Here is a 24,489-nt window from a genome sequence, read left to right on the forward strand (position 1 = left end):
CAATCGAACATCTGATCTCCAATCCATTTTCGTGTGGTACTGTGAGTATTAGGCATTTACCTGCTCAGCTAACTATCTGCCTCTGGCATGTAAAGCTTTTACAGAGTGACTATTGGAGCTGGTATATTATTACCATAGAACTGCTTACGTCTTTATATGTGCACATATTTATTTTTTACCAATGGATGTATCAATATATATTAAGCACCAAATTATATGAGCTCATAATAAGGAAAACTGATATTGATACACGGAGTTCACTCACTGCCGCTTAGAACAGAAGAAGTGGTGTGTGTTCCATAAGCTGGCACCCGAGTGAGATTCAATCAATGCTGTGCTAGACATGTGTTTCGGAGTCTGTACATTGGATCATATCATTCCATACAGTAATTTCCTATCGTAGGGGTATTTAATATATTGTGCCTATTAGTTATAGTTGCAATATTTACCTGCATTATCACTTATGTGTTTATTTAGGAGATTATAGTATCAATATATTGATACATTAGTGCATTGAGGCCAAGGAATGCTTATTACTTCATGGGTTTGTTATGAAACAAATACAAATAAAGATTTTATTTGTACTGAATTTGTTTCCACAAATTTATATAATCAGACTGTCTCCCAGTTCCAGCACTGTGTGTTTTTTTTATCTATTTGATCACCATCATGACCTGTACTTCTGTCATTATTTTCTAGAGATATTTTTTGAACAGCGGTACATGTTGACACAGAGCACAAATATTTTGTCATTATTGTTGTAGTAGCAGTCTAGTTAGGAAACATGATGTCTTAAGGACTTGCACTGTACAGAACAACTGTAATAATAATACAGGACTATGGCGAAAGTTAAAGAACAGCAGCCATGTAATTTCTGGTGCTCTGTACAATGTTTGATTGGTCTTCTGATTATCCTCAACATTCTTAAGTTGGCATACACCTGACAAGAGCAGTCCAATCTATTTATAGTAGGAGATTTTAAACTGGTATACTATGGATGTTCAGAAAAACATACAATTATGTAATATTCTGTTAAGAAAGCCTCAATTAGTATTTAAACTTATGGGTCCTTCACTTGGTGAAAGCAGATTAACCTGCACAGCAAATAGGCCTCACCGAACCCATTTGTGAACTTTGGATGCATCATAAATTCATCATGCCCTATTGCCCTGCATCCATCATTCACTCCCAATGCTTTCACGTACTGTTGGCGTTCTTCATAGAGTTCAATGACCTCAGCGCTAGTTGCAGTCACAGCATGAAAAGCGCGGTGTATACATATTCTAATCCTTATATACAGAATATAATAGAGAAAGAAATATGGCAGTACCCTACCGAAGAAAAATATAATATCACTAGGTAAGGTCGAGCCAGCCACATAACATTTCCTGAACCGATTTGTCAAAATTTCTCAAATATTAAACAAATAATAAAAATGAAGCTAAATTCAAGACTGTCAAACAGGATCAACCATGACTGAGCACGTTCCAGATTAAATTGTTTGATTCTATCTGGAACACGGAAGACAGTTTGAATTAAACAAAATCATTCAAATACTTTTACGGTGGCCAAGTGGTTAGCACTTCTGCCTCGCAGCACTGGGGCAATGAGTTCAATTCCCGACCATGGCCTTATCTGTGAGGAGTTTGTATGTTCTCCCCGTGTTTGCGTGGGTTTCTTCCGGGTGCTCCGGTTTCCTCCCACACTCAGAGGCAAACGCAGGATTTAGAAGGGGGGTTTCCGCCCCCCCGGGGAAAAAAAATAGAGCGAGAAATAGAGCGAGAGAGAGAGCTGCTGCGCATTTCAGCGAGTCTGAATTCTAAGCAGCCGCGGCGCTGTCAAGAAGCATCCGCGGCAGTGCGGTATTATACTACAATACAGCACTGCCGCGGACGCTTCTTTGACAGCGCCGCGGCTGCTGTGGAGTACCGTTGGTTCCCGGAGGGGAGGGGTTCCTGGGAAACCAGAAACCTCCCCTGCGTGCGCCCCTGATACTCCAAAAACATACTGGTAGGTTAATTGGATGCTAACAAATTGACCCTAGTCTGTCTGCCTGTCTCTATCTGTGTGTGTGTGTGTGTGTTAGGGAATTTAGACTGTAAGCTCCAATGGGGCAGGGACTGATGTGAGTGAGTTCTCCACACAGCGCTGCGGAATTAGTGGCGCTATATAAATAAATGGTGATGTTAATGATGATTATATTATTTATACTATTACTTAAACATTAAAATAAAATATTTAAAAACACAAATTTTAAGAATTTAAAAGAAAACAAAAACATCGCACAGACATGAATTTATTCATGCTTAGCTGATCCAATGAATAGTTATACAATATATAGTTTTCTAAGTATGAAACTGATCTTTTTAAACGTAGGATCGAACCAAGTGCAGTTTATGGAATCACTGACCTTCGCTGCTTCTTCTCAAGATCATGGTTTCGCCCCTGGTGTCCCTCTAAGTGAAGCTTGGTGTCTTGCAGCTCAGATGTTAGCCGTTGGCACTTCTTCTTTAGTTGCTGCAGTGTTCTCTGTGTCTCTTCATTATCTGCCTGCAGATCTGTAAGCTAAAAGGTAGAGAAGGATTCTGGTTACACAGCAGACAAGTGGAAGCTTATATGTGATGTGGATGGATCTTCCCTGGGCCTGAGGTCTTACTACTTAGAAAAACAAGAGAACTGGTTGTCTCTGTTACACTCTATAAAATAAGTGAGTGCATCTTTATACTCTTCTCTAGAGCTATACTGTGCATTCTAAATTAAGACAGAAAAAATACATATATTCAAGGATATCACTGGTTCCTGAAACATTGATAGATTGGATCTCATGAAAAAATGCAACAGGTACACTTACACATACTGGAGTTAGACGTATGCATATTTTTTTGCGTAGAATGTTCATTTGTGTACCACGCATGCGCTTAAAAAGTATGTATACTTATGTCCATATGCTGATCCATTTGCATATTGCACTTACGACTCTTTGACTGATTGCCCGCTGATTGTGCTAATTTCTTTTGCGTTGTTGCTATATGATATTTGTTTGTTCACATTTCTTACTTTTAAGCTTTACAACCATCATGTCAAAAATGCAGAAGACTCCAATTGCACTCATACATGGTAAAGTGACAGATGTGGGGGTGTTGGTAATTAATGATTATTTTATTGCTTAAGTGCAATTGGCGCTTTTTAGTACCAACACTGCAAGCACACACCATAATAAAAATATTTCTTCTTAAAGCTATACTCAACAATTCTAAACTGCATAAGAAAGACCTAACTGATTGTCTGCTGGATTACAGCGTGTTAGGCCGTTAATTAATTTATTGTAACACAGTCCCACAGTAGACAATCCTTGACCTGTGAAAAGCAGTACTATAAGAAACAGTGCCCAAGTAAAACACAGTACCCTACTCCTACACAACCACCTGTATGGAAACATTAAAAACTTAAGGGCCAATAATATCAGCTTTGAGCTAACGTCTATAAACTACATCCGACAGTACAGCACTTTCTATTGGATGAGCAACATTACAATCAATATTTGTCTGTTTTGGTATTGGTCGCTGATAATGCTTCTGCCTAACAGTAGTCAATTCCCACTTTGCCCACCACCAGCTATAATAGTCACTCTTCCTCCTAGGTTATAAACTAATTTGGGCACGGGCCGGCCAAGTGCAGGGTACATATACACACAGAATAATGTATAACACACACACACACACACAGTACATATGCACACAGACTAATATATAACACACACACAGCATATAGGTACACATACTAATGTATAACACACACACAGCATCTATGCACACAGACTAATGTATAACACACACATTATATATGCACACAGACTAATGTATAACACACACACAGCATATATGCACACAGACTAATGTATAACACACACACAGCATATATGCACACAGACTAATGTATAACACACACACACAGCATATATGCACACAGACTAATGTATAACACACACACAGCATATATGCACAATGACTAGTGTGGGACACAATTTACTGTGCACATGTTTTTTTAATTATAAAATGATTATTAAGGAGACAAAGGTATCCGCAGACTTACTCTACGTTCCAGCTGTCTTTTGCTCTGCTGCTCTACTTCAAGTTTATCCTCAAACTCTTGTTGCATTCGTTTCTTTGTGAAATCAATCTCGCGTACAGATCTCTCATATTTCAGCCGCCATTCCCCACCTATAGGGAAATAAGAAAATCAGGGCAAAAAGGAAAGTGCTTTTCAGAACAGTGGAAGAAGTATAATTAACATTAAATCAACATTAAAGAGAGTTAAGTATTTTTACATTTTTGAGCCTTTTCACAGTTTGTAAATGTGTGTGTTGTAAACATCTCTCTCTCTCTGTGTATATATATATATATATATATATATATATATATATATATATATATAAGAAAGCCCAACAACAATTTACACATCTCTAAACGTTAAAATTTTATCTCATCATTAATACAACCTTTAGTTTTTAGCAGAGTTAACGACTAACGCTGCTAAATGAGCTTCTGATTTCTAGCTTGTTAATTAAGCTAAACACGGCCTCTTAATCAATGGAGATCTTACTGAAATGAGTGAACAACAAACAAATGTGTTAAAAATATATTCCCCAAAGCCCATTACTCCCAGGCGTGTTTGCACTCAGGTCATATTTGCAGCTGCTGTATATCTGCTGAAGGTTAATCCTCACTTAAGAGTGGCAGCAGCTGATGTTTTCCTTTAAACATCTATATACACATATATATATACATATATATATATATATATATATATATATGTATGTTTGTATGTATGTATAAAGAACACGCACATTGTTGAGTACAATCTGGGTACTATCGAGAGTAAAATCCCAGAGATCATCTCAATGACTAAATATTACTAATTACTGGTAGCACTTTAGCCAGACTGACAAAGCATTTTAGAAAGTGTGAAAGACGACATGTACACACACATATGGAATCTCATATCTGGAAACTTCTAATCCAGTAAACATTGATTTATAGCTGTGGTTTGGCAATTTAGTTATGTACATAGACAGGAACACCAACTGTCCCCCCCTCCACAGTTACTATAAGGTGCGCTGTGTGGTGTGTGTGTGTGTGTAAAAGCAGAGGTCATTTTAACTGTTTTTTAGTAGATCTAATGAATGGAGTTCAAATTAAAATACCACGTCCCAAACATTCTTGAAAATAAATTATAAATACATAAGAATTTCCTCCTAGGAAAAAGTGACCATGTGCAGTAAGTGAAGTTAACTTTTGTTAGCTGTATACTAGATGAAATGCTGAATCTAAACTACAAGAGAAAATGATAATACACTGGCCCAACTTATGCATCTTCTCAAAACATGGACCTTCTGTGGTTAGTACTTTAATACCAAGATCTTCTAAAAGCTCCTATCCTGGAACGGTGACAAACTATCTACCCAACTAATCTTTACTTAAGTCACATATACTATATAATGCAATCATCTTGCACATAAACCCTGAAGTACAAAAACCAGTGTTATAGTATTAAAGGGGGTTTAATCATACAATACAAGTAGATCCAATAGGAAAACAACTTTTTTATAGCATTCAAAAACATATGTACGTATTGCTTGAGAGAAAGTGAAAACTTACATTTAGGGTGAGGCCCTTAGACCCATGTGGCCCGAAATATATCAGGCTGCCTATCAATGCTCTAGTGTAGCAGTTTAATAAAGGAGATTTTAAGTGTCTATTTTTTGTTTGACGTGAAAAGTAAAAGAATACCAGATGACAGAGTTGCCACTGTCCTTGCGTTTCATAGACTTATACACAAAGCACAACATTGGCAGGCTTAGCGATCAGTTTGGGGTCATACAAGGTGACCTTTGCACCCTGTGGTACATAGCTCTGCATTCCTGCAGGCTGAACAGCGGTTATCTATTTTTTGATCCATTGAAAAAATTATTGTGTTGAAGGTCTGATTTACACATCTCACTTTACGCTATTTTTAGCCTTCATGATAGCTAGGTCCAACATACTGTGAACCATGTGAGTACTTGTACCCTGTGAGGATAGATTATAAGCTTCTGAGCAGGGTTCTCTTACCTCTCTGTCTGTATGTTTTACCCAGTATTGTTTTATTAATGTTTGTTCCCAATTGTAAAGCGCTAAGGAATTTGCTGGCGCTATATAAATAAATGTTGATGATGGTGATGATGATATCTAAGCACCTGCGTATTTTAGAATGTCTGCAGACATAGGCGGGAGGAGACAAACAATGGATTCCAGCCTGCACTAGGGTACATTGCCCTAAGATACAAGAAAGCTGCATTCAATGATGTATGTATCTACAAATACTATGTCTATGGTTATTTTACAAATCTATCGAGAAAATATTTAGCGTCTTCCTCCTACAATGTCAACAGTGTATTTGGCTCGACAGGGCACATTAAAACCCAAACAGCAGAAATTTGTAACGTCAGATTTAGAGCCACAACAAAGTCTTCAATGTAAGCTCGACGTTACACCAATGCTAAATGCAGCAGAAGTGCACAGCGGACCCTGGCCCAGCACTTTAGGCTTATTACTGCTTCTAGAGACAGGGAGGGCCGAATAAGCCGCAGTAAAAAGCCCTCACTCTATCCGTACTGGCCATTAGTGGCAATGCCCGGATATTGCTTGTGCGAAGACAAATGCAAAGAGTGATACAAGGTAAACATACCAGAATCATCGTCATCCATCTCTCCATTTAGTTCTGCAGCTCGGATCAGCCTTGCTTCCATTACCTCCACTTCCATAGATTCCATCTGTTTCTTAAGAGCATCGTATTTGGCCTAGAAACGAGGACATCTTGTTAGAACACTCAGTGAGGAGCATATGTTCCTAGAATACTCCTCCAGCCTTTGCAAAAATAGTTGCGGTTTGAAATAAAACACTAACTCAGGGCTCTGAAGACAAATGAATGAAAATACTGCAGGAAATAAGCAATGTTCTAATAACAACAATATAAAATGGTAAATAACACCGGTGTCACAATGTGGTATAGAAACAGATTGCTAAAACAGATGAGAGTATTAAATCCTGCAGGTTCCTTGACAGATTTCCTCCTCGGAGGCAGCTACACACATCTGTATAGGCACCGTCACCTACTCTGTGTATTGGAGTCATAGCGAAATAGAACAGTCTCCTAAATCTCTTAAAAACACCAAGGGCTAGATTTACTAAGCTGCGGGTTTGAAAAAGTGGGGATGTTGCCTATAGCAACCAATCAGACTCTAGCTATCATTTATTTAGTACCTGCTACAAAATGACAGCTAGAATCTGATTGGTTGCTACAGGCAACATCCCCACTTTTTCAAACCCGCAGCTTAGTAAATCTAGCCCCAAGAGTTGTTTGTTATTTTTAACAAATAACAATATAAAGAAAAAAATATAGATAATTGTTACAAGTATATAGAAAATAAACCATTGGAAAAATACACCACAGCTATAAACACTCACATGAGTCATACGTATATCTAAGCACCTAAATTGGACAAATAGGAGAAATTCAAATTTGTTACAGACAGATAAACATTTTCTTGCATTTACAAACACGCGCAGGAGAGCTTCTGTTTTTCTCATTTAATATATTCTGATAATGCATGCAAAGCCAGTCTTTACTTTGCAGTCTGTGCTTTGTAAATAGTACACAGCAAGAACAATACAATTTATAAATTTAAAATTTGCTTTATGGGGGAAACATAGGTGAAATGTTCTCCATTTGTAGAATAAGACGTGGGAAAACCACTTTAGTGGCCATTGTATACAACATTCACAAGAATGTAAGTAAAAGATAAAACATTGTGGCAAAATTTAAAAGCAACAGTACTTTAATTTTGATCTTGATAACCAATTTACAGACACTATCCCTTAGTGTGAATGTGTACTGGATCATAGCTGACTTCACAAGCAGCTGTCAGGAGACACCCTAGACCAGTGTTTCTCAACTCCAGTCCTCAGGACCCACTAACAGTGCAGGATTGCCAGGTGACCAGTGAAGTAATTATACCACCTGCTACACTGTGTCAGTCAGTAATGAATACACCTGTGCTCCAGCAAGGAGATATGGAAAACATGTACTGCTAGGGGGTCCTGAGGACTGGAGTTGAGAAACACTGCCCTACACAGATACCCCAAACTTACTATGAATATTCCCCAGGCAACAAGCCCAAATGGGCGATGTGGTATCTATTAGGCAATCAGGGGTTTCCAGGGGAGGGACACCATGTTTTGGTAATTGGACAGAGGGGAGCCTTTAGATAGCACTCTATTGGGAGGCTGGAATTACTCTTTGGTGGGTATTCAATTGGCCGCGTTACGGTTAAAAGTAACGCGCCGTGTGCATTATTACCATAGCTCTTTAAGTAGATTGCAATAAGTAATTACTTACTATAATTCTCTATAAGAAGCCCTGAATGTCTTTCTTCAATACTCTAACACAAAGCGATCCACCTGATGGCCTGCAGGCCCAATACAGCCGACAAAGACAACATTCCTACGCTCAATGCCATGAATTGTTTTTAGATAGTGTTTGGCCTGGCGAACATGCAGTTAAAATATATATTTGTGACCTGTTTCATGTGAATACCTTGACAGTACTTGTCTAACAACAATGCAGTATAATATAGAAAATATAGCTTCTCTAAGGAAGGAAACCAAGTGACTTCACATCAATCTTTAATTCTGCCAAGTTTATGAGGATTTTACATACATATATTAGTAAGTGTTACAACTAGCTGATACCTTACTTTAGAAATAATTAGAAATAATTCTTTAAATGGAAATATATATCAATAAATTTAAATGTGTATTTATTTTTAATTGGCAGATAGAGGATAAAGGCACAATGCAGTGTTGCTGTGGGTTCTGTCCTAATGCAAACACACATTCATCCCTAAGTATTTTCATTAGACCGATGCAAAGGGAAAATGAAATTAGGGCTTGGAGTGCCTTTAACTTTTTGTAAGATAAGTTTTATCTTTCAGACAAGTAAGAATCCCAGCCCTTTAATCTAAATGGTAAATAGATCATTATGGAAATGTAATTGTGTCGCCATTAGTGAAACAAATGGCAGACATTAATGCAATGGTCCTGAAAGCAAGAAAAGATCATTTCCTCCTCTAGGATACAAACACATACTCCAGAGTGATGAAAAACACTGCAAATAGGGAGACCCAGCACACAGCCTCTCTAGAAGAATGAGGCTGCCTGTTCTTCCCATGGAGATACACGCTCAGAAACGTGAAAAGAACACTTTTCTCACATTAGTACTGGCAGACAAAACATGTCTGAAGTGTTCTTTAGTCACAAGAGGTACTCGCACCACCGAGCTGGCTGCCAATCTCCTCCACTCCATCCCAGCCTTACAAGTAATCAGTATTATTAGAAACGTCGGCAAGGCCAAGCTGGAATGGTGACAACACAAACACAAAAGAGGTGAATATGAAGGAGTTCAGCGCTCCAGAGATGGCGGCAATGCCTTAGCAGCACAACGCAGTGCGATAGGCCTGCAAGACCCACTTTGTATCGGAAGATCTTACAACTCAACGTGGCCAATACATTTTTTAGAATAAACCAGATGGTCCGACAGAAGCTTTTTATAATGACGTGTACAGAAGTATACTCCAAAAGGTGTGTGTTGTGGATGAGAGACTCTTTTTAAATGAGTGAATAGACTTTGAAGAACCATCTGTCCATTTTGTAAACAAATACTTAGAAAAATAAATGCATATGTAGATATCTCTGCCTACAGCAGAGGATTAGGGTCATAAACAGTTTTTAAAATATCTAGTAATAGGCAGGGTTGTAATCTCAACAATTAGCAATGGCAGCGACTTAAAGCTACAGATTGAAGCTCTTATCTTGTGCTGCCAAATCACTGGAAACTGCTTTCTGCTTGTAAAATGCTCAGCACACTGGTATTTCCACATAATAATTGGTTCTCTGTATGGGACAACACTGTTATAAGTGCGTTATATTTATATATATATATATATATTTCACTTTATGTACGAAATGCTGTAAATATTCCATAAAATTGTGAGTTCTGATGTTATAGTTTATAATTGATGGGTTCTGATATAATCACTGCAGTTGTTCATTAGGATAATGTACACAAGATAATGGCCCCCCTACTGTTAATTATGGAGGATATAAGAAGAATAGCATAAAAGGTATCGTCCAGAAGCCCATACTTTATATAGTACTCGGGCCACAGATCCCATGTATGATATTTAATACCCTTATAAGTGTACAGTAGGGGACACATTATCACACATATATATTGTATTTACACAAATTCATATCCTCACTGTGCTGTTTAAAGAGCAATCATCTAACAGGAAAATCTTAGCTTTGAAATGCAGCATGTGGTAAATGTATAAAACAGTGAAAATGGCCATTAAACTAATATTATTTGTATTTCAGTGTGAGGAGAGATGCGATACCCAGAGTCCTCGCCTGTTCATGCTACAAGGATAATGTCTTTATAAGGTGCTGTACAGGGCAGCAATGAGACAAACAAGGCAGGTGGTTGCAGCCGTTAGATCATATTCCAAAAGATAAGAGGGTGATGACTTGCTGGAAGCACAGACCTGGTCACCACAGACTGCACTGAGAGGATGGAATACAAAGACCTTTTACCTGCAGATCCTTCATGTCTTTCTCCGCCCGCAGCCTATCACCAGTCTCTGTTTCCAGTAGCTGGGAGGCAGATTCTCCTGTGTTTCTCTCGTCTGTGAGCTCAGAATTCAACTCTGTGATCTAGAAGCAAATTAGCACATGTCATTGTCAGACTTTCCCAAAAAATTGTAAAGTTATATATATATAAAATTTTGTTTCGCTAAATGTGTTTACTGTGGTCATTTCTTTCTTCAATTAAAGATCAGCATATTAACAAAAGCCTCAGTACTTCTTACTGGCTACAGCATTTGACAATTTTCAAATTTTATGTATGCAAATGCTTATGTACCATTATGAGAGGAGACCACTACTAAAGGACACAACAAATGAGTGCCCTGTGATGTCCAAGCTATTACAGTAGCTCTACAGGATCATACCGTATTAAATATTGTGTGGGGTGGCCTTATCTATGTGGAGTTCTTCTCATGTTTGCGTGGGTTTCCTCCCACGGTCCAAAAACATACTACTAAGTTAATTGGCTGCTATTAAAAATTGACCTTAGTCTCTCTCTCTCTGTGTGTTAGAGAATTTAGACTGTAAGCCCCAATGGGGCAGGGACCGATGTGAGTTCTCTGTACAGCGCTGTGGAATTAGTTGCGCTACATAAATAACTCCTAGTAATTATATATATATATATATATATATATATATATATATAGATATATATATATGCATATCTTTTGAGCTGTCTTATAAAACGGTGCCCTTCTGAACCCTCATGTTAAGCAGTGTGCAAAGGTTCATAAAACTGCTTTTGTGCCATTCAATATTTATGGAATTCAAAAGTAGCACAGGGGCAATGTAAAATGGTTAAATACATATAGAACACATCCTAAAAACAAAGACTGCAATAAAGCAGGGCAAAAATTTATATCAGGATATGTAATTGGGGAAATAAAATGATCACATATGCACTTGCCTCACTTCAAGAAAGACAGATGCCGTTACTATTGGCGCAACAACCCTTGTCTGCCTAGACATTGGTCTTATACAATTTGACAAGTTAGACGGATAAAACTAGTGTGTGCATAATTATAGGGGCCTGAGTTCTATTTACCATTTGCATCAACCTGACAACACATCCTGATATGATCAGCTAAACATCTGCAAGAGTGACACAAAGATTTAAAGAGGATATTTGTCTTAAATCTTTCATTGCTTAGTGAACTAAGAGGAAGTTTGTATTACTATGGGTACTGAGGTAAAACATGAGGAAGGGTAAATAATAGGAAACAGGTGAACGGGGGAGAAGTTGTGTCACCGGGCAAGAAGAGTTACCCTGCTCTCCAGACGATCGTTGTTCAGTCGCAGCTCATTCCTCTCCTTCTCCGCTTTGTCCAATCTGCTCTTTAGCTGTTGTATCTCCTCCTGCAGATAGAGAAGACCTACAATCAGTCATGGTAGACTTGGCAACCAAATTCACAAACATACATGAACAAAAAGACAATCTGAGCACCTTTAACAACAACAATGGCATTGTTGAGGTACACTGCACTCCACCAGGAATTCATCACTCCCTGCTCTACAGACTGAACATATGAAGTTACACCTGACGGAAGCTGGTCCCCTTACGGCTCATACACATAGGTTTTGATAGACACGCTTGTTAAAACACAGACAAGCTGCATTTAATAGGCTTTAGGAATGTGCATGGAGTGTGTAAGATCAATGCCAGTGTGTACAAGGCCTTATGTTCTCCTATACAGACGTCCTGTGATCTGAACAGTGTGCACCTGACGGTGCCCGAAACAGAATTCTTTTTCATCTGATATTTACTTATTCAGGGGCGGACCACTAATGTAAAGACAAAAGAGGTTCAAACAGAGTGTATATTATTTGGGAGTGGGCTATGATAAGTTTTATTGTGGACTTTAAGTTGGATCCAAGAGTGCTTTCTGATGCGTATATCCAGTCATTACAGGACTGAGTGAATGTTTCTATACACACTGCATGTTGGTCCCTATCCACTAACAAAGTCAAATAATTTATTTCTTTCTAGTGATGGAAATCGAGACGCAGTTAAAAAGTTAATGTGACTAGTAACTGATCCTCATTAGAAAATGTCCTATTTTTCATTTTGATTATATTTTAAATTTGGTCTTGTCCACATCCTCAAATATTTTAATGCCTCTGGAAAGCATTTAACCTCAAACAGCGGTGACTGCAAACCTGGGTCTTTCCAAATCATTACGAAAAAAGGCATCGGGGGGTTATGGTGCAAAAAGTCAGGAGAAATTATTGCTAACTTGTAATTTATAGAATTATGAAGCAGTAAAATATCAGAAATGTAACTCTACTGTGCTGAAAACATTGGCATATACTGATTTTTGCCCAATTCGAATGGAATCAAATAAAGGACCACTATTTCTGAATGTTCATATAATATATTAGGCAAAATTGTCTCCCCTTATAAATGTTAATCTGAAGACAAGAGACAGGCTACAATCAGAGAGCAGACACAAAGTTACTATCTGTTGGTGGCAGGTTGTTTCTGAGCCCGTTGGAGTGCACAATAGTTTTGCATCTCCTATTAGGCAGCTCTGCTTTCCCTCCGCAAAGCAGTAACAGAGCTCGCTGAAATTCCCTTGTGCAGCTCTTGATAATCATAAACATATTCTCCGCCACTCCTCCTCGATCAGACAAACCTCCAGTGTACAATAAATATAATGAGAACTTCCTACCAACAGCCGCTTACAGTCAAGGGGAGGACAGACAGCAGGTCTCTGGGCTCACATTTATTCCAACATTTACACTTCACTTGGTTTGCAGGGTTATATTTCATGGCATGGTTGTCATTCCCAATTATCAGGACACTTTAAGGGCACTGCACTATGTAAAGAGCCCTGAACCAAAGAGGGTTTAATGCAAAGTATGGGTGATCAAAGAGGACCCAGGAAGGCCTGGACAGCAGTGTGTGGAATACGGGTCATGTGACTAAATGAGTCTTAGCATTGGTATTTAAAGAGACAATCAATAAGCTATGCATGATCAGATATCACCAACACCACAGAATGATTTAATGGTGTTCTTACAACAGGTATGGATTAATGTAATTGAAAACCTTCAAAACATTGTCTGTTGGGAGTACAGAAATGACCCCTCATCAGAACAAGTAATTTGTCTAAAACAATGAATGGAAACCTTCACAAACATATACAGCAATGATCATGGAGAAGGCATTTTAAAATCCAGTCTATTGGTCACTACAGGGAGTCATGTGGGGGGTAAAAAAACAACAATACGAAAGCTCATCAAAATGACAAGAGTAAATAACAACATGTAAAAGATTAAAAAACTAAAATAAACTTTTTTAAATCCAAGTGCATCTCATGTGAATGGCCCTTTAAGAAGAGTAATGAGACTGCTGGTTAGGTGAGCAGAGCAGGAAGTTTATGTAAAGGTACGTCACTGACTGAATCACATAACTGAAGGACAATAATGTTTACTGGTCTGTCATATACTATTATCGATGAAAGGCTTGAACTGCACGACTACATTGCCAACGTGGGCTTATAAAGGGTCCAATTTTCTCTATGGGAGATAAATGACTACTTAACCTAAAATGCGAGTTACTTTATATAAGAAGTATTAGTAACATTTACAAACACATTGTGTATATAAAAGTTACAGTAACTTAACAAAAGATATTTAAGATGGTTAGGGAAACATTACACACATGCACAGCATGTTTCATCTATTCAAGAACTCTGCTGGGAGCCATTCATAATGTAATACGGACGGATTAAGGCAGTGAGACAATACCTTGTACTCATAGCAGTGGTGCATACAATTTCCAACATCTTAAGTTCTTCATGGCAACATTTCTGTATGATACTTTCATGCTGACATTTGTAGATTTTACAAAAGCATTTTCATAGCGTATCAAAGTCTTTTTAAGTTTAGTTTCCATTTAAAGAAGTGGCTCTTTCCTGAATTACAACAAGACTGCCCCCCAGAAAGTGGCTTTTTGCCATTTCCCGGATGCACTAAGCACATTGAGTCATCCCATTCTAATGCTCTCCAGGTGCACCATATTAGGTCATATACTTTCAGGATACATATCTCCTATCATGACTTGAAGCTTTCACTGGAATACTCAATTGTTCCATTTGTAGGCTCAACTTTAAATTACTCTGCATAAACAGTGGGTACCAAGACACTCTATGGTGTTCAGGGAATGCCCAAAAATTGAGCACTGTTGATCACAATGAATGTTGACTGATGTACCCACGCTGACCGTGTATACAAGACATCACATAGTTAAAGATGTATGAAGTTTACAAAACAGAATATGGGCCACCTATATAATTACAATGTTACATGGTCTATAAAACTCTTAAATGACCAATAACCCCAAAATTCAAACATGGAGGTAAAATATATTAACTATTGTTAACCTGACATCTAATTGCAGATGTCAAAGGTAAAGCATTAACTCCCCACTCAGCTCAATCTTCTCCCCCACCTTTAGTACAATATCCTGATGGGATTTAGTACAGTTCAAAAAAAGTTGACACTGAGATGCTGTGACATCACTGGCCCTTGTATGAACCATGATCGGCAGCAGAGATGACGACAACATTGACAGTTTAACTCACTGGGTCCAGCAGATGAATAGAGATGGGATTCTGTAGATCTTCTAAACAACCCTGTCCTTGGTGTGATGACCTCACTACCATGTAACTACCCTCCGTCTTCACAGATATTTAACTTAAACTTTTATATTTGTGAGAAGATGATCACTAACTGCTGTTGCATGTCACCCTGTATCCAATATCCCTCTATTATGGGGAAAGCCATGCAGCGGAGGAAAGGAGCTGTGTTCCTGGCTATATGTGAGCAGCAGGACCCTTATAAACACAGCGAAGGTGGGGGTCCCAAGGGAGGGGACACCACCAAACTACTACTAACGGGAAGGGAGGAGATTTACTAAACAACTTATTTTCAAGCAGAAAATCCTCTTCACTATGAGCAGGTCAATAATGTTTTGTCACATAAAAGTCAGCATCTTGGACAGAGAAGAAAACACAGGCGGAAAACACAGTAGGCAGATTATAGTTTTGGCGCCTGGTCTGTTGAAATCCTCCTCTCCTAAAGGGAGCTTTATAGAATATCTTTCTGTAGATGAAAGTGTACACATCTGCTGTGATGTGTGTACAGGTCTATATTGCTAACATCGGGTTGTCTGGTGTATATAGAAATGTAATGATTACATGATAGGTGTTTGATAAATACTGCTAATCTGTATATGCTAGGAAAAAAAAGTGGAACTGTACAACAAGAATAAACGTTTATGCTAAATAAACAAGACTGGTTCTAGCACCCGCTTAGAGAGGAAAGTATATCAGATAGTAATAATATGTATACATACATATATATGTGTATACATACAGACGAACTATGGGTAAGTTAGGTAATATGTGGGGACAATGAATGTTTGTTCTATACTGTGACCGACATTCGAGTCCTACCTACAAAACAATCACTTGAGTTGCCCCTCACAGCTAGGTGTATTTCTGACTGCAATGGCTCATCATACAATGAAGTATCCTGCATTTGGCAAAGCACAGGTACACATATACATACATACATACATACATACACACACATACATACGGTTGTCAGTGGCAATGTAAAAGTGTTTTTTTGTTTGTTTTTTTAAGACGCAGACAGTGGCATGCTCCGCAGTGGCGGGTTGGCCCGGGGGGCAGCGGGGTTAGACGCCTATTAGGGTCGGGGGGTAGGCCGGCCGGACACCCCCCCGGATGCAAAAATCAGTTTCTCCCCCCATGTCATCAGATGCGGATGCGGCCGCGTCAGCGCACAGGCAGCTGCGTCATCATCCCCTGTAATATGATGCGGCCGCCTGTGTGCCCCCCGGCCATCCCTCTCCCAGCCCGCGCCTGATGCTCCGATATATACACCAGGTTTACATCACTCGTCCTTACACTCACATACACAGAACCAGCTTGTAAGAGCAATAAAACTTTGTAAACGTTTGTTTTCATAGGGGAAAAACGCATTTGCTATTGGGCATCATATAATACAGCAGATATAACCTAGAGACTGGTGCAAATAACTCAACCGTAAAAGAAGTATCTGCGTCTGCGTTCAGCACAGCATTGGCTATCAATTCTCTGCACACACCCTTACTGTACCCTGCCTACACTAGAAGGTCCCCTCCCTCCCTGTCACACCCCTTCAGACGTAAGGAGGCGCGAGGGTGGATGCACGCAACTCTACATATGCGGAGGTACTTGCAGGATCTTTTGGGGGCATGCGCAGAGGGAAATAACTTACGCTACGCAAACAGCCGCACGTTCAACTCTGCATAAACTATATATATCATATATACACACGCACACATATATACACACATCGATATATACATACAAATATATATATATATATATATATATATATATATATATATATATATATATATATATATATATATATATATATATATATTAATCTATACAAAGGTATGTTTATACATATAAATATACCTTAGATAATATACCCAAGGTTTGAAAACTGGTCTCCAGGGAAACCATTTACAGTTTAACTGTTCTCTGCTCATGTAGATCTCTGTTCTATTCAGATACGTATATGGATAAACAAATACTTACTTGCTGCACAAATACATTTTCATCTAAGATCTATGTATTATTAAGAGAATAATGCTGTTGGATTATGTGTTTTAATTAAGATTTTTTTTTTACCTTGTTACTAAAGGTCCATGGAGAGTGCGACATACATATTGTAATTAAGTTGTTATAATAAAGTTATCTGAATCTTATAACGTTTTCAAAAGGACTTACGTCTTTCCCTCGGATTTGGTCCTCTGTCAGCTGTACCTCTATCAGAGGCCGAACGGTGGTGAAGAGCTTCCACCAGGGCCAACCCTTCACTCCCTTGTTCTTCTTAATGTTCTTCTGGATGCAGCGAATAGCAAGCTCTTGGATCTACAGCAACATACAATAGTGATCAGTGAGTAAGAGCGCAGAGGTTCCCAATACGCCAAGTAGAGAAATCATAATAACTCAGTGATAAAAGAGGTAATGTGCAGTCATGAACAACAGGCAACGTAGCTTAGACATAAAGAAAACAAGCTGCTTTCAGCAGTCAGGAATAATGCCAAGGACATCACTCAGATAAAGTGTAGCCAGCACGCCTTGTATGGGAGAAAGAGAAAAGAAAGATGGAGATAGATGTAAAAGGCAAAACTGTGAGAAGGAGAGATGATTATACAGAATAACAACTAGCAAGTGTTAGGAGCCAATGAGAGCGGAGATGGAAGTTGGGAGGATGTAAAATGACTCAGAAGATGAAATCAGATTAAAACAATGTTGGGTATAGAAAGCAAGTGACAAAAACAGTAAACATCCTAGAACCACTGTTAGAATAGATCATCCATCATACTCTACCAACCACATGCTGCTCACCTCTGTAGACTGTACTACTACCGGCAGGCACAACCCAGTAAATACAACCAATATCTCTGAAGCAGTCACGTCATGATGGTGCTCACTAAAAACAGGTATGTTAACTATTGCCTTTACATTACTGTCTTCCTAGGATTTCAAACGAGAAGCCAGTCTCATATATACAATGAGTTAGGGAGACCTTTTGGCTACACACCTTTGGAAAATTATACATAAGTCTAATTATCAGACTAGGACTGTGGTATGCACCGCAGTTCTAACTAGGACAAAACAGGCCGCCTGTAGGTGGATATCCAACAAGCTCTTGTCATGCTTTACAATCGCACTGACCCAAAGGGCCACAACGTACAAGGCATCACCCTGAGATGTATTAGTGGGAATATAGAGTGAAGAGAAGTACATAGATATAAATAAACCATGTGTGCTTGCTAAGTTAGCAGAAAACAGCTAAACTACCAAACAAACTTTGTTTAGAACGTTCATTTCATATGTTCAACTGTGTAAATATGTATATATCCAGCAAACAAACAATATTGTTTTGTCGCTCCACAGTTCTTTAGTTAAAAAGGTTAAATGAAGATTAGTTTAGCAGTAAATGTATATTTAGTGACTAAATGGGAGTATATGAATCATGCAAAATTAGGAATATTGTTGCACATGAATTTGAATTATTTGTGACAAGAATGTATCACCAACACCCAAGATATACATTGTACTAAACACACATAGTTACATATGTGTGAGGACCAGCACTAACAATCATATACCTTATTGTCTATGTATAAAGTACAGCAATTCATATGACTTGTGGCCGAGTAACCCAAATGCAAAGTAAAAGTGCTGACAGATACAATCTTGTTCTTTAAGAGTAGATTTATGCAAGATGTTTACTTTAATTCCGTAATAATAATTGACATTGATCTTTTCTCTAATGAGAAAAAGAAATGAATTGGGTGCTAAACAATGAAAAAAAGGCTGTTTTTGAAACAAAAGAAACAACATTTTTCTTCCAGGAACCGCTTTTCAACCTGTGGACATCAAATCAGGAGTAACATGAAGTGATGAGGTCTGAGTGATCCTGAGATAATTGGCATAAGCTCTGAGGTCAAATGTACCCAAAATCTAAAACCCAGAATATCAGGGGGATATTTACTAAACTGTGGGTTTGAAAAAGTGGAGATGTTGCCCATAGCAACCAATCAGATTCCTCTGTCATTTTGTAGAATGTACTAAATACATGACAGCTAGAATCTGATTGGTTGCTATAGGCAACATCTCCATTTTTTAAAACCCGCAGTTTAGTAAATATACCGCTTATTGTCCAAATCCAAGAGCCCAGCGCCTGGGCTATTTGTTGTCAAAGTCATCTTGCTTGAGAGAGAAGACTTTATGGTTTATAAATTAGCTCACCATTTATAGACACTGACTCTGCATTGTCTCTATCCTAATGCAGCATGAAAAGTTACATAATCTACATCTACACTCATGTAGAGATGACGCAGAATTCTACAGGCCAAACGGCACAATCCAGCATGGACCATAGTAAGGAACAGCCACACTAGCTCCTCCCATAAACACTGAGGTGTATGCAATTGCCGAGCAACTACAGATATTGCTCCATCCTTATATAAAACCACAGAAGAGATCATTCACAATAACAATGTTGGTTCTCTCGTTAAGCGCTCACTCCCACTTTCCAATACATTCTTTTTGGGACCCTAACTGGATGTATGTTTAAATTGTGCAGCTTCAACCTTACAGTGCCAAGTGACGAGTTTTTGTCACATAACGGAGGATACAAAGAGGAGGCTTGGTGAGCCATATCTGGTCTGTGGACCACTAGATGAACAGCCAAGCTCTAGCACAACAAATGCCGAGTGCCATTAAAGTCTGGACGAAGCACTGAGCAAACCAGCCAAAGGTTTAAAAAAACAAAACAAAACTATGGAAATTAAATCAGGAAGTATTTGGTTTGCAGATAAACAGGAACATGGAGATGATGTTCATCTTGAGATTGCTTTACAACAGATGCAGCCAACCTTCCAGCACTCAACTTACCACAGACATGTAAAACCCTGCACTGAAAAGTCTTAATGCACTTACACATTCCAGAAACCCAAACTACACATGTGTGATAAGGAGACTGTGCACATAGCCCTTACCGTATCAGAAAGTGCTTGATCCCAGCTGTGTGACTAAGTCTAAGCTGTAAGACAGCTCAGCTGTCTGTCCCTCCCAGTTCATACAGACGTTTACAAGGAAACCCCCCATCTGACATCAGGCTGTAAACTTTTATAAAAGGCGAGGAGTTTACCATTTTAGGTTACTGGGAAGGGGGAAAGCTGCAGAAAGCCTATCTGGAAGAGCCAGTATAGGAAGCAAAACTGTACCTTTCTCTTTTTGAACTGCTGTCGTGCCAGGTAACCTCTGCAGGCGGCCTGGAACAATATGAGGTTTCTACGGGTCTGCTCATCCCTCTGTTCTTCAAGCTTTGTGAATGTGCCAGCTCTGAAGAAAACCTGGGAGGACAAAGAGAATGGAGAAGTAGATTTAGACCAGAGACGCCTGCGAAGTGTCAGGTTTTGCAGACCCTCTGCAGCACTTACTGTGTTAATCCCAAAATACTAGAAGGAAATCTGCACAATGTTAAATGCCTTTATAACACATTGCAATGTATATTCTGACAAGTGTGTAACACAGAGAGCAGCCCAGGTCAATGCAGGGTAAAGAGATGGATACGAGTGGTAACAAACTAATGCTCTGAGATAAGCGGTGAGTAAAAATAGGTCATGTCAAGACTAAACTTAACTAAACGTTACTATTATATTCATGCTGGTTAATAACTCCCATGTATTAAACACTAGTAAAACGTCACCTGTGCCGAAGGTTACCCATGTCTCCATTCTCCTACTTAACATGGAAAACTCGGCACAGGTTGTTATTTTTTCCTTTTCTTCTATTGCTACATTAGGATATATTTATACAAAGAGCACTTAAGGGGTGGGATTAGTATACTTAAGGAAAAAATGAATGTACTGCATTGTCTACATCCCAAACAAGTGCTGGTTTAGATTTGTAAAGAATAAACAGGCACACTTTGTTTATAATATGAGGCTGCACCAGAAGCAGCAGACTGACCTCTCCTTTATCAGAGACAAGTAAGGAGCTGGGATTCTCAAGCTTCACCCTTTGCTGTCTAAGCTGTACGGCGGGCACTACAGCACCACAAATAAACACCTAGCAGCGCAAGGCAATCTTCCTGGGGCCCCAGAGGATGAATGTGTTAATCGGCAGGGCCTGAACCTCGCTGAGCTTTTTCCTGTATTCCCCCCCAGCTCATTTGCATGAGGAATTCTGCCTGTGGGAAGCAGCTCCTGGTCTGTACATAATACAAGCCACAGTGTGCCCAGTGCTGTTTTATAATAAGTCCAAGCAGTGCATTGTGCCATAGTGAATGGCAGCTAACATTCTCCCGTTAACACGGGACATGATGCGGCTTTCAGCAATTCTGCTAATGGAAAGGCTTCGTTTATGTAGGATATGATCGCTGGCATGTATAAAAGAGCCTATGATGGTCTTTTAACTCAGGCCAACAGACAGTGATTAAATAATCCTGTTCACAGAGTTCTACTGGCTGTATGAACTCTGAACACTAAAACACAGGCACATTACTGCTGACAATGAAAAGTACAAAATAAACCAGAGATAATCATGTTGCATTGTACTGTAAGAGCGGGGAAATTGATTCATCACAAGTATTGCTTTTTAAGACATAGAAATTGAGGCAACCAAATCAAACATGTTAAATGCTCAAACTACATTCTTTAATTGTAAGAATGAAACAATTATACATCGATGACCGTGTGGTAAAAACAGAAAACGATTCCTGAAGGTTTATTTTTCAGTTATTTCCACAAGGCCATGTTGACATTGGGCATAACTACACTATGGCTCTCAGTAATGGTGGTCTCCTCTCCTTAGGTCCCTGCTCTTATGAACATGTGCAGGGTCTGGACATACGCATTAAAGATGGTGGCTACATTTCTTCCTAAACCACCACAGTGAGAGAAGGGGCTTTCTAACAAGCGAAGATGAGAGACAGTATAAAAATCTCAGTAACTGCGTAAATAAGCTTTTTCTATTTAACATAAACTGCTAGCAAGTGGTTTGGTAATACTGATGTTTTATGAGATCAGATCATACTTGCAAACTCTCCCGGAATGTCCAGGAGACTCCCGCATTTTGCGTGAGTCTCACGGACTCCCAGGAGAGTGTGGCAATCTCCCGGATCACTAGAAAGTGGGCAGTATTAGGTCCAAAACGCAGCGATTCACCGGGAATCGCGGCACTTGGGGGCAGGGCCAAAATGACGCGATTTCCAGAGTCCCTCCCACCTTCCCCGGCAGGCTCCCGGATCATACTTGCCATAAGATGGCAAGTATGGATCAGATCAATACACATTGGGTAACATTCATGAAAACTGGTGCAGAGAAAAGAGGTGGTGGTTCCCGCAGCAACCAATGAGATTCTAATGGTTCCTTTTTAGTGGTTTACACAATAAAAGTAAAACAACTGATTTTTCCTATTATTTATATCTATCTATATCTATACACATATACAATTTTCCAATACATTTGAATCATTCTTAAAATATTCTTGCCAAGCTTTTATGATGTGCCTATAAATCTGGTTGAGGGATCACCATTTACTACAGTTCTATCATGTAAATTTCTATCACCATAATCCTTTCATCACTTCACTGTTGATCTAATTAAAAACCACTGCCAGCCACACAAAGCCTTAACAACCAACGTGGTTTTAATTAAAATTTGCCACAAATGAGTTTTATGTTCTATAGCTACTGTTAAAGCAATAGAACAGTTTTAGAATTCTTGGTTGCTGATATAACTAAATTGTAATTCTCAAGTCTCAGTAAAGTCAGCGGGGCGGATACATCCACCACTATATAGCTGGTGGATGGCTGCACACTGCCTGGCATTTTATATAACTTTATTTAAAAAAAAAACAAAAAAACTACTAAGTAGCACTGTACATGTAACACACACAATGCAAGTTGTAACTGTACACTTCACATATTCAAATAAAGATGTTCTAGGGTTGCTATGACAACAGTTTATATCGTACTTAAATCCAATGCAGCCCTTTTCTACATGTCAGAATTCCCGGTCGTCATAGACAAACACATACATACCCTGCTCAGTCCCATGTGATAACTGCTCTTCTCTAGATCCAGCGATTCTAAAAGCTCTTCCACAGCCTGCAATGAAACGAAAAAATACAATTAATGTATATTGAATATAATTCAATGAAAACAGATGGAAAACCATGTATGGCCTACTGCTCATTTCAACACACAGACATATTATATAGAGGTATTGAGCAAACACATTTTTTATGCACATCAGAATTCCTATCGATATGTCTATTCCATGGGGTTATTAACTCGTGTGACATGGCACAAACGTGTCCAAATTCCATTTACTGTGTGAGGTTTGTTTAAATCATTTTGGCACTACCAACTACATAGTATATCAACATTGACCCTAGTCTCTCCCTCTCTGTCTGTCACCCTCTCTGTCTGTGTCTGTGTGTGTCTATATTAGGGAATTTAGACTGTAAGCGCCAATGAGGCAGGGACTGATGTGAATGAGTTCTCTGTACAGCGCTGCGGAATTAGTGGCGCTATATAAATAAATGATGATGATGAATCATATTGTAATACTAATAATTTACTAAGTGGAATGATTCACTATCCTATTAATTAAAACCATTGCTGATTCCCAGACACTCTGGGCCCCGATTTAAAAAATGTTATTTGGAATATATCACGGTGTCTTAGTAATTTAAAGGCATTTTATTAACAGGGATCGTTTTCTCAAGTCCCCTCTGCCTAAAGTGATGTCATGTGCCAACACAGGTGCACCATTAAAGTACTGTAGTGTAGAAGCTGTGTACTATGATTGTTGCCTATAGTACACCAAGGGCTGTGTCTCATGCAGTCTCATTAAGTAGTATGAAATAAAGACAGAGTGATTTATGTCTCAGTGATGTCAATATTTCTTAGTGAACTGATAGGCCACAATCCTATGAATATTAATTAGCTCACCCAAAAAAATGTCTGTCTCCACTATGTGGGATATAGGTACACTTTAACTAACCCATGGCAGATAAATTAAGATATTTTATGCTCAGCATTTTGTACTAAGACTAACCACTGACCCAAATTGAATTAATGGATTAATTTAAACCCCCTCATGTTTGAATGTATGCAGTCTTTAGGGGGTCTCACAGAC

At 38.8% G+C, this 24,489-nt stretch overlaps 1 protein-coding gene across 6 annotated transcripts in view; it reads right to left on the reverse strand.

Annotated features, from left to right (window-relative positions):
- Window positions 1–24,489, reverse strand: part of MYO18A (myosin XVIIIA) — a 248,957-nt gene that overhangs the window by 45,304 nt on the left and 179,164 nt on the right. For all 6 annotated transcript variants that reach the window (XM_075196848.1, XM_075196847.1, XM_075196845.1 and 3 more), the window contains 8 exons: window positions 23,388–23,453; window positions 20,566–20,694; window positions 17,552–17,695; window positions 12,006–12,095; window positions 10,689–10,808; window positions 6,727–6,838; window positions 4,093–4,220; window positions 2,411–2,565 (listed from right to left, as the gene is read on the reverse strand). In XM_075196848.1, the coding sequence (XP_075052949.1) occupies window positions 2,411–2,565; window positions 4,093–4,220; window positions 6,727–6,838; window positions 10,689–10,808; window positions 12,006–12,095; window positions 17,552–17,695; window positions 20,566–20,694; window positions 23,388–23,453 (944 nt within the window). The remainder of the gene's footprint in view (window positions 1–2,410; window positions 2,566–4,092; window positions 4,221–6,726; window positions 6,839–10,688; window positions 10,809–12,005; window positions 12,096–17,551; window positions 17,696–20,565; window positions 20,695–23,387; window positions 23,454–24,489) is intronic.

The sequence above is a fragment of the Mixophyes fleayi genome, chromosome 2, assembly GCF_038048845.1.
Source record: "Mixophyes fleayi isolate aMixFle1 chromosome 2, aMixFle1.hap1, whole genome shotgun sequence".
NCBI lineage: Eukaryota > Metazoa > Chordata > Amphibia > Anura > Limnodynastidae > Mixophyes > Mixophyes fleayi.